Raw genomic sequence first — 20,977 nt, forward strand, 5'->3', positions numbered from 1 at the left:
CGAAATAAGCGAGAAAAATAAAACATAGATATAAATTAGGGTCACCGAAGGATTGTGTGGGTCCCCCCCGCTCCTCCTCTCCCCTTCCCGCGTGTGGACGAGATTGTGCAATATGCGACCCGGTCCCACACTGGGCCGCAGTGACATTTTCGTACCAAGCGTGTTCCGTTCCAGTTCCAGCTCCGGTGCTTAAATGGTCGTTCGATTGACATGTGGATTGACATTTTTAGTGTTCAACTTTGCTGCCTCACCGTGCATTATTGTGCCTTACTTTCGGACGGATTAATTACGCTTAATTCCACGATTAAATTCTAATTTAACGATGGTCCATAAGGCGATAAGGCCAACCGATCGAACTAAAAACAATACTAGATTGTTATAATGCGTCTTTAGATTCCAACGATTTTGCATTACGGTACAGCTTCATCGGCACATTGCTTGTAATTGGGAAGGAGGAGCCATCCCACTCCCAAAATATCACAGCATTACTCATGTGGTTATTTCCTGATCAATCATAATTGCGCCGAGAAACATCTGAAGGACTAGGGTGTCAGAAAGCCGTACAGCAAAAGCCGCTTACCCATGACCCTTTGGTGAGGTGCTTGTGGCTGGGTCGCCTTTTCGTACACCACCTGTGACGATGAGCATTGATTGTTTGGATGGTGGTAATGGAGTGAACTTGTGCCTTCCCATCCCATTCAATGTCAAACGCCGCTACAAAACAGATCACCAAGATGTAGAAACGAGTATTAACAACAACCTTTGCCATTGGGATTCGAAATCAGGATGATGGGCACTGCTATTATCTCACCGATCGTGCCCGGTCATGCGATCTACTCAGTAAGCGAATGGTCTATTACAGCGAATTTTTATCTCAACTCTTTTCTATTAAAATTTTTAATGAATATCTCAATAAAAAAGGTTAACTTCCGCAATCGTTTGAGCAATGATTCAGTTTCATGAATCTGAATGAATCATCGAACTCTGCAGCGCTTCAGAATGAAATGAATGAATCTGAATCTCTATTTCAAGGATTCATGAGTCGTCAAATATTCATGAATCATCCAAGATTTAAATAACTCACGTCCCTCAAGGGCCACTCTAACTCCGTCTGCTCACAAGACTCATGAATCTTTTGAGAGTCGATTCCTGATTGGAATGGCTCCCCGCTTGAGATTCATATGAATGACTCCTCAATTAGGATTCAAATGAATGACTCCTTACTTAAGATTCATATGATTGACTCCTCAATCAAGATTCATTTGATTGATTCCTTATTCAAGATTCATTTGATTGACTCCTCATTCAAGATTCATATGAATGACTCCTTACCTAAGATTCATATGATTAATTCCTCATTTAAGATTCGTATGAATGACTTCTCACTTAGGATTCATATGATTGACTCCCCACTGCAGATTGCTCTGAATGGCTCCTCAGATACGATTGATATGAATGACTCTTCTCAAAGGATTCATTAAGCACAACACTGGTATGTTCGGTTATCTGTGTAAATATATTAGCCGGTATTGGACCAGTCCTCAGTTTGCATCAACAAAGGTTAAACAGAATAAAAGATCAACCCCACGATAAACACACTTCCCAGGCTCGGGAGGCTGTGCAAGGAGTTCATTGAGTAGGACTCCCGCCCATGAGGAACGGAACGGTACTGCACCAGTTCACGGATTTCCCGTGGATTACGTGCACAGATCGTAAAACTACGATAAATAATATTTCACCCCCTTCCCTCCTTCCACGCCGGGTTCCACCCATCCTTATGTTCACTATCCAAACTCTCATCCTTGTTTATGATGGCGCGCCTCGAACGACCGAACGACCGAACTCATTCCATTGCACACACACTGTTGCGAGGGAGGGATTGAGAGAGGTTAAAGAAATAATAATGTTACATGACCGGGTATGGCTGACAAAAAAAACCCAAAAATACACAATATAAGATAGCAAAGCAACAGCACCGCCATACAAGAAAACCGAAGCAAAACAACGGGGTGATATACGGCGCAGGCATACGAAATTGCATCTCGCGTACGTCGGGCCGGCTGAGAAGGCAACCTACATTTCGTAATTGAAGCAATCGTTTCCAATATTCGAACGATATCCTAAGCGAAAGAGGGAAGGAGGAAGGATGGGAGGACGGTGGAGGGTGGGGATAGCGTAAGGAGAGCTATTCCGTTTTTAGCATTACCCTGCGCGCGACCGCCCGTTCCTTGCTTCCTTGCGCCCTCGCCCAATCGTTCGGCACAGCCTTTGACATGCCTACGCTGGAGGATGCCCGATTCCAAGCCGCACCGTAGTGCGTGTCTTGGAAGGAAACGGCGAGAGGGAGCGTGATAGAGCAAGATGTGCACGTGAGAGGTAAAGGGAAAGGTGGGGAGGGAGGCGGAGGCTGTTCCATGGTCGGCTGAAGGTGGCCGGAATCCTGTCGATCAACTTTCTACACGCACACGATCCGGCGAACGGCCCCTGTTGGGCCCCTCCACGCTGGACTGCATAATTGGGATGGCGGACACACATGCATATACGACCGGGCGGCGTTGGTCACCGGTCCGCCTGGGTCAAAAAGTCGCGAATTCTACCCACCCACCGTTCCATCCCCGATGCACAGCAGAGCGTGAACGGAACGGCGGGGTCTCAAAGGGCACGACAAGACAGGCGGCGAGGCCAAATACGACATGATCTCTCGTTGTGCGGGTTGAATGGTGAACGAAAAACAAAACTGGAGCCTCACTTCCCCCTTGCTGCATGGAACCCCCAAAAGTACACGGTTGCAACTTCCCCCCCGCAACAAGAAGTCACACAGGCCACCGACATCGGTGTGACCCGTTTAAACCGCTTCCAAAAAAAACGCATAACGCACGGTAACCGCCCTCCGAAACTGTGGGGTTGGATCCTTTCAGCAATGTGGTACGCTAAATGAGCGATGACAAACGGTACCCCGAGCCCGGCGTCAGATGCGTTAAACGAATTAGGGAGCGTTGGTGAGACACGACACCAAAAGTTTGGAGCCCGAGGGTTCGGCTGGTGGTGTAGGGGAAGGTTCGGGCGGGACGTGTATCAAGGACGTTCGACGTCGTAACGGCAAGCGCCCGCAGGCAGGATCGCCAGTGCGTGCGAGATCCTGCCTGCGATGGGAACCGCTCGCAGATGTGTGAACCAAAAAGCATCCGAAACAAAAACAAAAACCAAAAGGGGACAAGGTTTCGGTGGCCTTCTGCGGCGGTAGCGCAGCGAGCAAAAAGAAGGAACCACGGCTGGAACGTCGAGGACAAGATGAAGGTACAAGGTAAAGGTAAAGGTGTGGTGTAACCCACTCACACACGCTGACTCACACAGCAGGCCACCTGAAAAAAGGCGTCCTTTCGCGAGGTGACCGCGCGGTGCACCTACGAAGGTGAAATCAATCCTAATACCTGCGAGCGAGCGTGATACGATCACCACCACGTCCCCTATCTAATGGTGCGCTCTTGCAGTTACCCACGGCCAGCTCCACACACACACACCCGATCTTCCTTTCTCTTTCCTCGTTCGCGGTTCGGCCGTGTGCGTTTGGGTGGTTTTGAACATAATTTAGGTTAACGCCGTGGTTTTCTGCGGCGCAGGTATCCTGCGCGGCACGGGCTGGTAGGTGGGCGGATAGACCAGCGGCGGCAGCAGCACGAGAGAACGTTAATCGCTGTCTCGTTTAAATGCAATCGGCTCGAACGGCGCGTACAGTTGGAAGCGTACGTGCGGCAGGCTAATGTCCAAATTCGCATTTTCGATCAAGGTTTATCGACGCTAGACGGCAGCAACCCGAAGTGATAGATGCGAGATGGGAAAGATTAGCTGATGTTTATGATTTCACTACGTTTTCTAACGTACCCGCAGGTTGCTATAATAACTTAAAAATCGAGACCAGTGTAACGGTTGCTAAGTGAAATATATCTACACCATTTATCTCCCACTTAGGCTCGATGGTAGCTCACTGTTAAGAATTAAGTTGGATTTTTCTAACACTCGCACCTAGAAGATATTTAAGTTTTATCATTATCCATTCTGAATCCTCAAAATCCCCAATTCTGGTCTAATTTGGTTTTCTTGGAGCCTCGTTTGTCTAAAGTACCTCAGGCAGATTAGATCCTCTTCCACTCTTTTACGCTCAAAAAAATTCATTTGATTTTAACTAAACTTCAAATATCTATATTATTAAAGATCTCTTTTAGCAAGGCTGTTACAGTTTTTGGGGCTTCTAATGTCTAAAGTACCTCAGACATATAGATCCTCTACAAATCCCGTGAATTCCAGGGAATTCAAAAAAACTCCAACCAATGTTTAAACTTCTTAACTATTTGAAGACCTGTATGATGCATTACTGTTGTAGTTTTGAGACTTCGAGTGTCCAAAGTTCCTCAAACAGACAGATCCTCCAGGAATTCTATAAACTCCAGGAAATTCATATAACTCTCACCTATTTTCTAATATCTCAATTATTGAAGACTCTTTTGTTATATTGCTGTTGTAATTTGGGTGCTTCGGGTGCCTAAAGTACCTCAGACATGTAGATCCTCTACAAGACTCTTCACAAGAAGAAATCCCTGAGAATTCAATTAACTCCAACCAATGTTTAAATATCTTAACTATGTGAAGAACTGAGACTGACTGTCACTCAGACATACAGATCCGAATCCTTTACACTTCAGAAAGTTCCAAGAATGCAAGATTTTTTGTTAGCATCTTTAAACTACTTGTCATCCTCCCCGGAGCGTGTCTCGTTTATTTGTAAAACGGCTCAGCCATTTCGTGTATGTCACCTTTTTGGGAAAATGTTCGCGGCTATGCATATCGCCGTTAACGAGATCTGTCAAACGTCGTTAACGAACTGGGACGAAAGGGAATCAGCTCCAAAACTTCACGATGCGTAGCGATGCCACCGACCATGGGAACCGACGCCACGGTGCAGCACGGTGGTGGTGCAGTGCAGTTTCCCTTTCTTGCCGCCAGAGGGTGTCAGAGAGTGTTCGATTTTTCGTGTGAACAGCTAGTGCACAGCGTCCCAAAATTTCTGACACACCTGCCCACCTGCTGCGCACGATCGAGTGAACTCAGCGAGTTGGCTGCACCAACTCCATCACCCTGTTGGGGATTTAAACGACCCAAACGGTTGGGTGCTAATTTTGTTTGAAATTAAAAACTCCCTTAAGGGAGTTTTACCCCTCACGTTATGGAGGGGTGTGATGAAGGGGGAGGATGGGAAAAAACCAATCGATCGAATCGACTGCAAACGACGCGAAAAGGTCGCCACCTCCGGGCATCCACATCGCTCTAATTGCGGATCGATCGGGTGAGTGAGTGCGCGTGCTCGCGCGCGCGCGCTCACCCGCGGACACCCCAGCGAAAGGCAGGTGAGAATTTTAATGAAATAAATTCATGAATGACTTTGATTCGACCGAATAGAAACAACAACAGCAGAACGAAACAAAAACACACACACACAGAAACGTTCGATCGAATGTCTAATCGTCTTGTCTTGGGCCTTTAGTGGGTTGGTGCGTTCGTACGGATCCGACCGCTAGGTCGAAGAGGTATTTAAGGTGAATTGGAGGTTCGGAGGAGCCGACCTCCAGCATCACTCCCTCTACGCAGGCCACACAGAATCCAAGCGATGACTTGGAATGTGGACAGACCCAAAGCAGACAGAGAGCGAAGGACCGAAACGGAGCTATAATAAGATCACGAAATAGAACCAACCGGAGCGAAGCCGACACTCGACAGTGAACGGTTTGAGCCGTTTTTTTTGCATGGCGTCTCTGTCACTCGCCCTTTCCCTCTGCTGCTCGTGCCTTGTGCGGCTGGTGGCTGCTGGACCAATGACCTCTAGCTGTACTTTCGTAGCATGAACCCTTCAGCGCCTGCCGGCACGTTAAGAAGTGCCGCCACTCGGACACGCCGCCCGCCCGGTTGTTCTAGCCCCGCGCGTTGCCAGCCCCGAATTACGGTCGGTTGCGCAATGTACGCCCCTGCGGGAATGACCCGACGCGTGTGTTCCACCGTCCCACAGACGCACAGCGCCGCAAACCACCGAATCGGTTTTCTACCCGCCACGAGTATCGATGAAATATAGAGCTGCCGATCGTTATCGGAAAGTGAAAAAACAATTTGGGTGCCGTATAAAGATTTGCTCCAAAACCCTTCTGACACGTCCGCGCAATGTGAAGGGGAATGGTTTGCATTACGACCTTTCGCACACAACGCGCATTAGCCCGCGACACCTGGTGCAGGCACGTTCTCGGTTCGTGCTGCCCTGCCGCCAACCGGGTAGCTTTACTTTCTCGCTGTCCCATGGCAACAGCGGGCCGTGGATGGTGATATGGTGTGGGAAATTTGGTTACTTTCGTTTCGCGACACAAGCGCGGGCACTTCGTGCTGGTCGGGAGGCGAGTGCAAAGGAAGGTTGCGGTTAAAGACTTGAGGTTCATCTTGGGTTATTGAAAAGGTTATTGGAATAACTATAACGAAGGAACTTTTCACTTCACACACGAAAATGTCTGTTGGTGTTTTGGTTTCAGGTTGCTGGAACTTTTCAGATTCTATCCCGCAGATAAATGTAATTTAATAAGAATAAAACACTGCGTCCCGTGAAGGGGGAAATTCGTAACATGCACACAGCGCTGATCAATCTCTGTTAAGATCAACGAACGTGGTGGGAGGCGAGAGGGTCATTACCGGACCCCGAGACAGCAACAGTGGGCAGTTAAATAGAATAAAAATTGGATTTTTATCAGCCTTTCTACAGTGCCTAACGCAATTGTGCGGCAGCTAGTTTTAGTTGTGCGAGTAAAGGACAAAATGGAAGGGATTTGCTGAAAATTAAATATAGATATATGATGTCCACTAGTATATTATAAATTATTTATAACATAACATTTCATACTTAGAAACTTTATCTTTCAATTCAATCCATTTAAAGTAATGTATAAACATACTTATTGAAACGTTCCTAGATGAGAATTGAACCTAGAGGACCGAGTTTTTCATTAGGTAACCGATCTAACTCTCTTCTGCTAGCTTAACATAGTAATAATTTTAGCAACATTCTTCGACGCGTCTTTCAATGCGCCTTCGGTGTGATGAACGCCGCTGAAAATGCTTCTGTGAAATTGTGTTTCCACGTCGTGCGGGCAACAGTGTGGGCATCATCCTCCGGTTACTATCAGGTACGCAAGTACGAGTAAGCGAAACTCCCCGGCGAAAGTGGTTCTGGTTACATCAGTATCTTCCGTTAGTGTACCCCCTCTCCTCCCACCACCCTTCTCCCTTTACCCCAACCAACCATACCATAACCATAAACTGACCCCGCTCAGGCTGCAGCGGATGATTTGTATTCATTGCCGTAACAAAATTCGCCTCCGTTTCCACCAGCGGGAAAATCGCGCCGGGTGCACGATCGCGAAAATGTGTGTCCTTTTCTAATTTCATTTTTACAACCCCGTGTGCGCGAGTATATATATATATATATATTTTTTTTTTTTTGCTGTGCGTTGCTTTTCATCTTCACTCGATGCAGCAAAGCGAAAGTGGAAATGTTTCACCCGCCGTGAAGAATGCAATTTTAAGTGCAATTTTAAGTGTGCTGCTGCTGCGGAAACGCACCGGACGTCTGGTTTGTGGTCGAGGCAAAAAAAATCACACCAAATATGCTTCACACCTGATCACACAGACACACACGGTTCCATGGGATAGTCATCCGGTTTAGCGGCGTGTAATGAGTAGCGTCTCTACGTGTGGGTGGACGTGTAGGAAAAATAATTAATAAGCAAACAAACAAACAATCTCCAGCAAACACTCTGGTTCTCGGTAAGATTCTTCCCGTTTGTTGTGTGTTTGCTGTTGTTGTACCGCAGCAACCACCATGCGCCACCGCCGGTACGCGCAACCACATCACGATAACGAAAGACTGCAAGCGACGAACCCCTTTCGCAGTACGGTGGCAACCGGATCGGGTGTGCCGATTGCTGATCTGGCACCCCGGGAGCTGTGCACCCTGACGGTAACCTTCTTATATCACCGTAAGCACCCTTCTCCCCCCCCCCTCCCCACCCCCTTTCCACCTATTCCGTTCTTCCTTTCCCATTCAAAAACACTTCATTCCGCTAGAGCGAGAGCGACCGAGGGAGAAAGAATCGAAACCAAAAAAAACAAAAAGACAAAGGTATCGGAATCGGAACGGAAAAGTGCCAAGTTCCCTCAAAATACCCTTCATACACACCTCGTCATCTTTTTCTTTGTGATCGGTGTGTGTGTGTGTGCGCGAGCAAAAGAGAAAGGGAGAGGCTAGGATTTTCTTTTATCTCGCTGGGCGACTCCTCTTTTCGGGTTCGCGTGCGACACGGGACAAAAGACACCCGAACGGACAGGTTTACGTACATGTGGCACTGTGTGTGTGTGTGTGATTGTATTTTTTGGGCTCCTTTGAACCACGGCTATCCTCAAACCTCCGCACCCACCGTCCCCTTGCCGCGCAACCACACATTTCGCGTACCAACATCTCCCCTTCTCCAATGCTGTGGGGGGAGGTAGGAAGGCAGGGGGGGGGGGGGGGAGAAACAACAACAACGGCAACAACAACCCCATAGACGGAGCCACGACCGGAGCCTTACGTGCCGTGTCGAATTCGTGCGGTGCGCTCAGTTCTAGTTGAACCGTTCGCGGTAACGGGTGTGCCTTTTTCGCAGTGCAGACCTTTACCATTACCGTAGTGTATATGCGTGCGAGTTGTGTGTGGAGCGTGTGAGCGAGCCTTATCGCCTAGGTTAGTTTGCAAATTTATATAATTTTTTTTCCCTTCTCGGTTTCCTGTTGTTGGCTAGAACTGGGTGCGAAACCCTGGTAGTGCACTGGATGGACTTGATTTTCTTATGTTGTTTTTTTTTATTATTTTCTCCAATATTACAATTTTCCTAAAACTAGGCAACCCAGAAGAAGCGAAAAGAAAAACATAAACAAAATTGTTGATGAGAGAGTGTTTTCGTCGTGAAGTGTTTTTACCATAACGCCCGTCGCAAAGTGCATCGATTAGTGAGGAGCGTGCGAGAACAAGAGCGAAACTTCCGGTCAAAGGGGTGTGATAGGAAACAGAGGGCGCACGGAAGGGTGAAAGCCTTCCCCTCTGTCGGGGCGTTACGGTCATACCAGTCAACCAGACATCTCTGCGCAATCAACTAACTCCTTTGCAGTTCGTCACACGCCAACATGATCAGGTAAGGGTTGCTACCAAAGCCACCGATACCCGTACGGGATCCTTTCACCGCTCGCTGCCAGTACAAAGGCACGTTTGAGGGGAGGGGGAGAGGAAGAGAAGCAATCAGTAGGGAGTCATGGGACAGGGTAGATAAATATGATGGAAACAGCAGAACGGTTGCAGGTTGTTGATTGCGATTGCAGCTGGTGTCGAGTTCTTGGGTCACGATTAAGCAGCGCCCTGCGGGGGAAACCGAGAGGTTTCGGGACGGTACCCGACGCGAATTCGAAACCCGGCACTATTTCCCTTCCAATTCTGCGCAAGAAGTCGTGTGATAAGTGTACGAAGAACTGGCAATCAGATGTCCACACGTTCTCGGGAACGGAGTGTTCGCTCCACCGTTAAAGAACGCTCCAAAACAAAAAAAAACTGTACCGATCAAGCGACGAACCCCCGAAGATCGGTTGCTGGAAGGATGCGGTGAAGGTTTTTCGAAAGTGACAGTGAAGCCACCGATGCACACAATACACCAGGCACCTGAGCAACATCTGTACCGCGGTGGTGCGGACGAGTGGATTCGCCGAAAGAAGAACTTATTCCCCGCACGAGGTCACCGTCAAGCCTTCCGTCAACTCGCAGACCCCGCACGACGGGGATGACTCGGCTGTAACGGGTGGGAGGTCGGCAATCGGTTTCAAGTAGGCCACACGCTCGCGCACACACCATTTTTTGCGCCATTTTCGCGCCGCCGTACACGATCTAGAAGCAGGCAGCTTCAGGAAAGCGTAGAAAACGGCAACAACCACACGTGAACAAACCGCTCGCTAGAAGGAGTGAAGGGAAATAGCACCGTAGTGTCTATTCCTGGTGCTTTGCCGCACCACCGCACCGGGTTCGTGCCGTTGATGAGTTGTTGATGCGCGATGGAAATGGAACGTGTCATCGCAACGCGATCTTTATAGTGCGCGCGCGCGCTTCATATGAACGTTTCAGCGATGCCCTCGCCGAAGACTCGGTTTAAGAGGTGCTTTTCGCTCGGGTACGATGAGCTAAAACACTCAAGGGGATGCGATCAAGTAGACAGCAGAGGTCTACTGTTTTGTATTTTTTTTGTTGTTGTCGATCTGATACATCACGGCGTGGCCTTCCAGCCAGCCGCTCCACATATAACATCGCCGAGGAATCATCTGTCTGCACCCGTCAGGCCCAAAAGAAGGATTGTTTCGCGGACAGGCAAATGCTTGTGTGACCATTGCGCAACGATGTCTGACACAATGACCTGTTGCGAAAGGCGAAAGGGTTTCGATTCCAAGGCGATTGGTTGTGTTTGCATTCCAAGCGGACGGACAGGTGGAATCTCGGTGGTACTGTGAGAAAATTATTCCAACATTTTTGTTATATTTCATCATAGTCGTCCCATATTGTTCAAGAGTTCTGACGGTGACGACCCTCTTCTTCTTCGCTTGTTAGTTATTGAAGTTACTTCTATAGAATAGTTTTTGAAGTTACTCATACAGACGTCCCATATTGCTCAAGAGTTCTGGCGGTAACGACCCTCTACTTCTTCGCTTGTCAGCTACTGATGTTAGTTTTAAAGAAGCACGACATGAAGAATACGTAGTGCCTATCAGAGTGATAACGATATAACCAGTAGACCAACAGCAAAAGTAGCACAACCAAACAGTAATACCCGGGTTGCAGTTCCTGTCCAAAATCTAAGGTGCTAACGAAAACCAACCTCATATGTATCTCACCTCACTGAGAACCTTTTCACCTTTCCTTCACCCAAGTACCAGACACCTGCCAAGCCGTGTCGTATGAGCAAGGTGGATGAAGATTCTAAAAGCGCTTGGATGATGTTGATGATGCTAATCTTCCCGCTTCGTGAACGGAAAGAAGGTCACACCACCAGCGGGATGTCGTTGTGTGGGTTTTGTGTTCTTTTGTACGCATCTCGCCTGTCCCACCTGTTGCCTGGAGTCCCACCATCCGTGGGTTCCCGGGGCATAGTGTCGCTGGGTCGTATGCCCGCCTCTGCTACATCCATCGGCACATCGGGAAAGTCAGAAGCGCTCTAACGGTTGTTCGTTGTTGATACTGAGCAACCCATTCTTTGACAGGTGGCGGCATTTTATGGTTATCGCGTTTGCTCTCTCGCTCTTTCTTTCTCTTCCTCTCTATCGTGGAACATTCCGCCTTGATTTTCTTACTAGTTTCTTTATTTATTTATGTATTTTCTCCCAGGCTTTCTCCCTTGTCCTGATTCTCCCCCTATTTTCCTCGCCCTTTTTTTTCATCTTCCGTAAAATCTATACACACACAAACGCATGTGTCACCTGTAGCGCGCGGTGTGTCGTATGTGATCGTAGATATTCACCTCACTTACTCACTGTCAGTGACCGGACCACGATCAGCATACATAAATACATGTGCTTGACACCGTCACCACACAACTCTAGCATTCCCCATACGCGCACACACACACACACACACACACACACACATAAACGTGTTTTTTTACGTCAGATGCATCATCCGCTTCGACACGGTATACGCAACCGTTTTCGCCCATTTTCATGTCATTAACCCCGTTATTTGGGGGCTTAGGTTCTGGTGGATGGTTTTATTTTTCTTATCGTACTGCTGTTATTTGATTCCCAATACCGTTCCACTTCTAACCGATCCATCTAGCATATACCGCCTGCGGTGGGGTATACACTGCGTCGGGTCTTTAAGACTTGCGCGAAAAAGTAGGTCTGCTCAGTGGGACTCCCGGGGAGAAAACCGACACAGACACCGAAGACTAATGCTTCCGCCCGTGCTGGTGCTTGGCGGTGCTCTCCAGTTCGGAGTTGATAAGCTTAGCTGGTGTTCTTGTCTTCTTCGGCTGTATCGGTACAACAACCTCCAGCAGGCCAGCTCTTGTCTAATGGTATTCAAATATTCGTTTTTTGGCAGATATTGATTAAATCTTCTTAAATACTGACCTGAAACCTCTTATCCTGAATGATGTGCTACTAAGTCCGAACTAAAATGATTGTAGAAATAGATCTCCCCTGATGACTTTGAAATATTCAATGTCTTTAAGCTAGATTTCATCAATATAAGCAAGAACTCCCTTTCTCTGTGGATTTGGTTATTCCAGCTGAAAGAATGTCATACATTAATAGTGTACACTAACTTCAACTTGAAACTGTTGGGTGTTGGTCTTTTAGAAAATATGGTGGATTATATCATCGCTGGATTTTTTTTAAAAGAGATCTCAATATTTAGAGAAAAGAGCTTCTTCCGTTTTGGGGTTCGTCGTATACTCAACTGGAGAATCGACTGGAGCTGGTGTAATACAAATCTTGATGAGTAAACTCTGCCAGCGGATCTCGTACAGTAGTCTAGCTATGAATGCCTCGCTTCGGATGGACTTTTGGAAGATTTGATATCAAGGACGAATGCAATGCCCAGCTGTACGAAAGGTTGGGTAGTTGGTCACCCGCAACAGAAGCCAAAACTGGTGTACCGAAACGATACACATTGTGCGATTCACACCACTGAAGAAAAAAACACATTGCTTTGTACATCACCCTCACCCCTCACCGCCCCAAAGCCCACCGCACCGCGCATCAGCTGCTACAATTAAAGACGTGGCGGTACCGCCATCTTTCTTTTGCCGGGTACCGCCAAGGTTGCGGTGCCGCGCCACGTTCGGCGGTTTGCTCCATAAAATTAGCATTTAATGCTGCCCATCGCTTACTCACCGGTCCCACCGGGGACACGGGGATGCATGTCGTAAATTAAAACCAGACAACGACAGCCACAAAAAAAAAATCTGCTGCCCCAACCCATCGCAATCGCGATCAGCAATTCCGCTTACTGATCACTCGCCCCCGTCTTTTTTTGTTTGTTCCCCCTAGCAAAAGATAGGCCACCGTTCGGCTCGGTGCTTGTGTATGCGAGGCTACCTTTTCTGATCTGACCTCCGGATTCGCATTGCTCGAACTGAAGGCGCTTATTTACAATCTCAAATTCGTTGCACGAGACAACGGGAGTGTTGCATTAAACTTTAGTTTGAAGTACTTTCCGTCCAAACGGCACCCGCAAATGAGGAGGAGTTGGACGAGTTTTTTTTTACATCTTTAAAACACATTGTTGCTAACTTCGTTGAACAAAGCAACACTTTCATTAATTATGTGTAATTGAGCACGGTGAAGACACCAGTCGCCAACACCAAAAAGGCCGGGATGGCCGATTGCGCGATTTGATGTCAATAAAATTTGAAGAAATAAACGCCAAAACCAAACAAGCCAACAAAAAAAAAGAAAAGCTACCGATCCGCTAGAGGGCGCACTTGAATGTTTGTGGTTTAAAGTGAAGCGCTCGCGGCTTGAAATTTCGCTTCCAGCCCAAATGGCGATGTTGCCAAAGGGGGAAGGAGGGAAGGGCGAGCGGATATCAGATGCGGTGATGTAACTCATCTAATACGCATGAGACGTACACATTCGGTATTGGGACGGTTTTGCGAATTACGAATCGAATGAACAATGTACTCCCTTCTCTTCCATTGCAGACAACAGGCAGCCGTGTTGCAGTACCTTCATTTGCTTAGGTTATACCCATTTGTGTTATAGCACACACACCCCGATTATTGGCTCTCGAGCATGCTGGTGTTGATAAATTGACTATTAGTGATGGACAATAGGCAAAAGCAACAGGATAATAAAAGAGGGGTATTGTTGTTTTCAATGATTTTTCTATTGATTTGTTAGTGCATTGCCTGCATGTTGAATTCCACGCAGTTTGAATGTTACTTTGCAAGCGTAACTTTGAACTGCGTATTTAAACGCCTGGTAGTATGCAAACGCTATTGCAAAGCTACTGTTTTAGGACGCAATGACGTAATTTGTGATTTAGTAGACACTACGTAATGTTAATACCGTCGATCTTGAAGACCTTTGGTGATGGACTCTGATGGCTTGATGGTTGGATGGATATTCTCCTACTCTTATGAAGGATTCTTGAAGACTTCCCAAGTTTTAGTTGGTAAATTTCTTCGGATTTGAAGGCAGTTTTCTAAAAGTTTGTTAGTATTTATTCTTACATCTCCAGATTTGCAATCGGTACTGTCCAGACATTCTCAAGCCGTGTGCGTCAATCTTTTAGACAAATAAAGCAGTTGATAGGGCAATTACGTCCCAACGTACGTCACCGTTTGTGATAACGCAACAGAGTCTACGTATATTATATAGAGACGGTTATCGATATTCTTGGCTGTCTAATTCATCCTCGACTGAATATCAAACCACCATTTCACTCCTTCCAGACTTGTCTTTGACATTTGGTTTTCAGCAAAGGCAATGGCGACAAACTTCCAAGTGCGCGACAAAATATGTCAATACGCTACCGATCGCACACATTCCGGCCATTCCGGTGTGCGCAAGACTGCCGTGTGTGCCATGCGTCCGGAACTGGTTTCCCATCCGTTCACCCTTTCGGCACACACCCGAGCGCGCCCAATTTCACGGTCGATGTCGTTGCCCTTTTGCGGATCCCGCGGCCGCGCAACCGGAGCGGTCTTGCGTTCGGATGTGTCCCGCTGCACCGCGCATGTGCACGGGCAATGCTTTCGAACCCGCCCGCAGGGGGGAACCAAGCATACGGCCGACCTCGAAAAACTCCAGTTGGACTGGATTCCCATTTTTGGACCGGACCCGGCTTGTGTGCTCGAACCGGTACGGGTCACACTTTTCCCTTTCACCCGTATCACGGGGCGTCGACGGTGTCTCGCTTGCTTGCAGCTGCAGCTACCGGGTGCAGGGCCCGGCGGGTGTCCGGAACGCCCGGGATGACTCCGGAACTCCAAACCAACGGTTTGCAACGGTTTTGCTGCACGTACCGGCAATAGGATGCGATGAAATGCTTTTACTTTCCTTCCGAGCTATCTGGTTTCAGATCGGGTTTCCCTTCACTCTGCATCTTCAATTTCCCCCAAGACATTCCGCCCAACTGCAGTGGAGTTTGCAAGACTAACGTTTTAGGAGGGTTTGTTTTTTGCCTCTCTTTTTGAGAAATAATCATCACCCAACCTTCCATCTTTAATTTCGTACATTTGTTTTAATCCACCGACAAGAGTTCAAAAGATGGTGAATACTGGGGGGGAAGATAAGAAACCCCCCCCCCCCTTCCTTTTTGTGATCGTAAATAAATAGCAAAAAGTCACAAGAGCGCCCGGCAGTAAACGGTCATGCGCAGCAAGCTCATCTTACTGCAAAACGGTCGTCGCGTGCCACATGCGAAACCCCGGGCTGCGCTCTTCCCAGCAATTCCGTTTTTGGGTAGTGCGCGCACAACAAACTTCCGGAACGCTGGACGTATGCCGGGGCGCAGTGGATGCAGTTTTGCGCCTGCAGTAGAAAGTACAGCGCAAATGTAGCGCTGTGTGCTGTGGACCGAAGGTGAATGTACCGCCAACGGATGGCGAAGAACGTCCGGAGGCGCAAACAGGGCGTGGGTCGCGACGGCCAGGTCCGCGGGTGACGCTGCGGCCGCACGTATATTTTACTGCAAATGCAAATGATTGGAACAGCGCTGAAAACGACGCCGATTATCGCAACACGAACGACTTACGTAATGCTGCCCTCAGATTCAGAGCCACCGCACAAGATCACATTACAGTCCAGGTTCTCCGGTCTTACCGAAAAAAAAAAAAAACTGACGTCTAAAGGTAGGCGGGGGCAGACTTGTGGAACCTCAACGTATCTGCAAGTCATGTTCGTTCTCTCCATCTTTCTCTCTCCCAGGCAAACAAAAAAAAAAATACAGAAATACACGCACAAACTTCGACCACACGTGGGAGCAGTGGGCAGGATCCTATCATCCGCTAGCTGACGCAATGCCAGACCAATAACCCTACCTCGAACCTATCTGGGTTAACATGATGCGAATCGAATCCCTTTCGGATTGCCTATTGCAGAAGAATGCCTTTGCCTAACAATCGTACAGCAACGCGTGGTGACACGGTACCCCCTTGCGGTGGACTTTTGTTACGACGCAACCATCCATCGCAACCTGCCTGCTGCTCATCGATCCGCACGGGGGTTTTGTCACATCGAATATTGTAGGGCTTGACCTGATTGTACGAAAGTGCTCTCTCTCTCTCCGTACAACGCTGCATACGTGATGCCGTGTCGTTGCGAGACCCCAGCGAAGCAACACAAGAAGCCGCTCATTTGTGATGCTGTTCATTATGTGTGCTCGGTCATTTTTTTCTTGTTCCATTCTCTGTCTGTATCTCCTCCTCCGCAAAACGCCTCCCCTCAGGCGGTCAGTGTTGCCAGCTTGCACAATCGGCATTTGACGAACGGGTTAATACTGATTGAACCGCCCGGGTCCGGGTCCTGGCGCACAAGAATGCCACCACCGCAAAGGCAGGACCAGCAAGCAGAAAACGGCACGCAATTGCGCTACAAGAACAAGGCTTGTGTACAAGGCGACCAGGTTGACGCTGGGGAAAACAAAAACGAGGGAGAGTAGTTTGCGCAACGGCAAAAAGCACACAGTAAACCAATATACACACCTTCCGACAGGACAGGACAAGGTTGTACACATCCCTTTTGCATTGCATTTATAGCTTGCCGTCTGCCAACCTGCAACCGCCGCCACTCGCGCACCAACTGCTGCCTGTGCGGCCGGAAGGCCCTACGGTCAGTGTAATGGCCGCTCCAGATACGCAATGCGAGTGCCATAGCCACGCACACGCACGCAAACGGTCAAACCGGCACTCGGGTCCGAACGTGAAACGAAAGTGAAAGTACATCGCACGTTCGGCGCTGCTCCAGTGGGTCGTTTTGTGTATGTGAGTTTTTTTTTTGTTGTGTGTGGCTTGTTGTACCTGCTGTAGATCTCATACTAGGTCTACCGAGTGTCGTTTCGAGCTACGTTCATGAACCGACCACCATGATCGAGGCTTTTTTCATCTCTCTCTCTCTCTTTCCTGACGCTTATTGTTTTTTTTTTGCATGTCGCTTCCCTTGAAAAGCTTGTTTCGCATATGGCAGCCAGCAGCGCTTGTGTTCGTTTACGTGTAATAGCACCGTGTATAACGGTTGGGACGAATCTGACGGGACCAGAACCGCACACCCGTCGCGCTAAGGTTTGTCCCGAATTGGGGCTTACAACAGCCCAAGGGCAACAATTGACGGTGGGCTTCCATAAATTGGAATAAAACAAAATAATAACCGGAGTGTGTGTGTGTGTGTGTGTGTGTGTGTGTGTGGCTGTAAAGTAGGGCAAACGTATAGGTAAATATGGAAGAACACCTCCTTTTTGGCTTTTATAGCGGTTTTGTGCGCGCTAGGGCCTATGTTTTGGCCTCGAAACCTTCATAATAAAAGTCCTTGGTGTGGTTTTTCGAGCGACCAGGGAAGACGAGATGCGAACCACGACCTTCGGTGTAGCAACACCAAACACCAGATCACGAGACCACTGGGAACCGAACATTTGATCTTCGGGACTATGTCGTGCAATAGGCAAGACGGCCTGCTTGGCAGAATTTCACGTTGCCAATACGAAGTGGAGCATAGTGTGTTAACCGCTTGATTATGTAAGGATAAGGTGTTGAAGGCAGCTGATCACTATCATTAAGAATGTGTTGTCGCGTTACACCAAGAGATTAATGTAGATCGGGAACGGGTAGATAAGAGATGTCTAGCGATATAACGAACCAGTTTTGATCCATGCTCTTTCCACGCAGGTTACTAGCAATAGCTGCGGCTATTGCAATCGGTGGCATCGATGGTCAGTTTCTGGCCTTCGATCAGCATGCGACCGAGTGCGCACTGTACGTGAACGGGCCCGGCAAATCGTCCGCCTTCGACTACAACCTGAATCTGTTCCGTGGCACAATGTAAGTACGGGCTGGGTAGTGGTGCGGATTGAACCGTGACTGCAAACCTCACATCCTGTCACATCTTATGCATCGTATAACAGTGCACCACTGCATGCCGAACCGACCACTTGCATTACGTACGATGCCATCAACCAGGCGTACTTGGATGCCCGGAAGCGGATCCGCGTATCGCAGCCGAAAGGTGACTGGAAGACGGAGGATATCGCCACCGTCGGGGAGCTGCTGCTCGACATCTCGATCCAGCTGGCAAGGACGTAAGTGCCTACGCCTTACACTAGTATCTAGCCGTTGCCTCACCCACCCGTCTATCTCTTTCCTCCCAGGTACGGTTTGTCCTACGAAGAGATCGAGAAGGGACTTCCGTCGATCGACACCTCGAAGACGCTGATTCGGGAGGTATGTCCGGCGTTCCTTTCTGGGGTGGAGTGCCGCCCGGGCAAGTACCGGCGTGTGGATGGTCTGTGCAACAACCTGAAGCATCCGACGTGGGGTGCCGCGATGACGCCGTTCCAGCGGCTGATCGGCCCACTGTACGCGGACGGTATCAACGCACCGCGCATCTCGATCACCGGCCATGATCTGCCGCTGTCGCGTGTCGTATCCCGCACGATCCATCCGGACGAGGGTTACCATGACCATGCCGGCACGGTGTTCGTTATCGCGTGGGGACAGTTTATGGATCACGACTTTACGCTGACCGCTACGCCACTCGATCCGATCAACCGTAACGATCCGGAGGAGTGCTGCAAGCGTCCGCCCCATCTGAAACACCCGTACTGTAATGAGATCCGCGTCCCGGACGACGACTACTTCTACCGGCTGTTCAACGTCAAGTGTATCGACTTCGTGCGCGGGTTCCCATCGCCCCGGGCCGGCTGTCGGCTTGGTTCTCGCCAACAGTTCAACACGCTCACCTCCGTCATCGACGGTAATACGATCTACGGCGTGAATGAGAAGTTTACGCGCAAACTCCGCACAGGGTATAACGGGCTGCTACGCATGAACCCTGTGTTTGCCGAGTACGGTCTGAAGGATCTGCTTCCGCTGAAGCTGGACATTCCGGACGAGGGTTGCACGCGACCGAACAAGAGCATGTTCTGCTTCGAGGCGGGTGAGATCCGCGTAAACGAGCAGCTGGTGCTGACCTGCATGCACACACTGTTGGCCCGCGAGCACAACCGGATCGCGACCGAGCTTGGCAAGATCAACCCGCACTGGGACGATGAGACGCTGTTCCAGGAGTCGCGCCGTATCAACATCGCCATCATCCAGCACATCACGTACAACGAGTTCCTGCCCATATTGCTCGGCAAGGAGGTGATGGAGAAGTTTGGTTTGCTCACGCAGAAGGAAGGCTACTGGGATGGGTACGACGAGAACGTCAATCCGGCCATCATTGACTCGTTCGCGTCGGCCGCATTCCGGTTCGGACATTCGCTGCTACCGACCGCTGTGGAGCGTTGGTCGAAGGCGCACAAGTTCATCGCTTCCAAACGCCTCTCGGATCTGATTCGCCGACCGTACGATCTGTACCGTGCCGGTGTGTACGACGAGTACCTGATGGGGCTGATGAACCAAGTCGCGCAGGCGATGGATGACTCGATCACGCAGGAGGTCACTAACCATCTGTTCAAGAAGGAGGGTGCCCGGTTCGGTATGGATCTGGTGTCGTTCAACATGCAGCGCGGTCGCGAGTTCGGTGTGCCCGGCTACATGGAGTTCCGCAAGTTCTGCGGTTTGCCAGCATCGGACAACTTCGAGGAGCTGTTCGGTTCCATGCCGAACGAAACGGTGCGTCGGTACGAGAGTATCTTTGAGTAAGTAGATATCGATCCGCTTTTGGGTCAATGTGAGATCTATATGTGAATACTTCAATATCCTGCCAACTTTGGCTACTTTACAGCCATCCAGCTGATGTGGATCTGTGGTCCGGCGGTGTATCGGAACGTTCGCTGCCTGGTTCGATGTTGGGACCTACCTTTGCCTGCATCATCGCCACCCAGTTTAGCTATGTGCGCCGTGGCGATCGGTTCTGGTATGAGCTGCCCAACCAACCGTCCTCCTTCACGCCAGAACAGCTGCAGGAGATCCGCAAGGCGAAGCTATCCCGCTTGATCTGCGACAACACTGACCTGATCGATACCGTGCAGATCTATCCGATGGTGCTGCCAGATCACGAAATGTAAGTAACGTGCAAGTGGAGTGAAGATTTGCGTGCTCTAACCATTACCAATTGTACTTGTTTTGCTCGACAGTAACCCGCGAGTGCCATGCAAGAGTGGAATTCTTCCATCGATCGATCTATCAAAGTGGGCCGACTATGGTCACGAGACTCATTCGCCTCATCAATATGTAAGTGCCGCCATCCTTACACCTGCTTATCTCTATGGTTGTACGAATCTGATCGGTTATTACTTAAAATATTTCAGCAATTCCTGAACGACATACCGGAGACGATTGGATTCAAGTAGAGGAGCCTTCCTATAGGTCGGCAACCCTTACCCAATGTACGCTGAGATTCTAGATGTATCATTCCTCTTATCGTAGCCTGAGTTCCTTCCTAGGATCAGCCACCTTTAACATTTAGCCAGCATTGCCCCTTGTTCTTCCTCACCTGAGCCTCACCTTCTTCATTTCCCTCTGTCTCATTGTATTATACACATTTCAAGTTGGAATTCGAATCGCCCTTTCCATTGTTACATTACGAGCAATGACACACAATGCTGCTCCAGAACGCATTTAGCCGAGGTACACCTCGACAGACACACCTAGACAATAGTGGCCATTAGCGAAGTGGTTGTACCGTGCGCCGAACCCATCCGGAGCTCCCAGAACACGCA

At 49.0% G+C, this 20,977-nt stretch overlaps 1 protein-coding gene across 1 annotated transcript; it reads left to right on the plus strand.

Annotated features, from left to right (window-relative positions):
- Positions 1 to 786: 786 nt before the first annotated feature.
- LOC128711602 (peroxidase) lies at positions 787 to 20,608 on the plus strand. Its single transcript, XM_053806520.1, has 8 exons — positions 787 to 840; positions 16,550 to 16,758; positions 17,982 to 18,134; positions 18,218 to 18,391; positions 18,461 to 19,954; positions 20,041 to 20,319; positions 20,393 to 20,489; positions 20,567 to 20,608. Exons 1-8 carry the CDS (start codon positions 787 to 789, stop codon positions 20,606 to 20,608), a joined length of 2,502 nt encoding a protein of 833 aa, XP_053662495.1.
- Positions 20,609 to 20,977: the final 369 nt, after the last annotated feature.

This window comes from Anopheles marshallii, chromosome X (assembly GCF_943734725.1).
Source record: "Anopheles marshallii chromosome X, idAnoMarsDA_429_01, whole genome shotgun sequence".
NCBI lineage: Eukaryota > Metazoa > Arthropoda > Insecta > Diptera > Culicidae > Anopheles > Anopheles marshallii.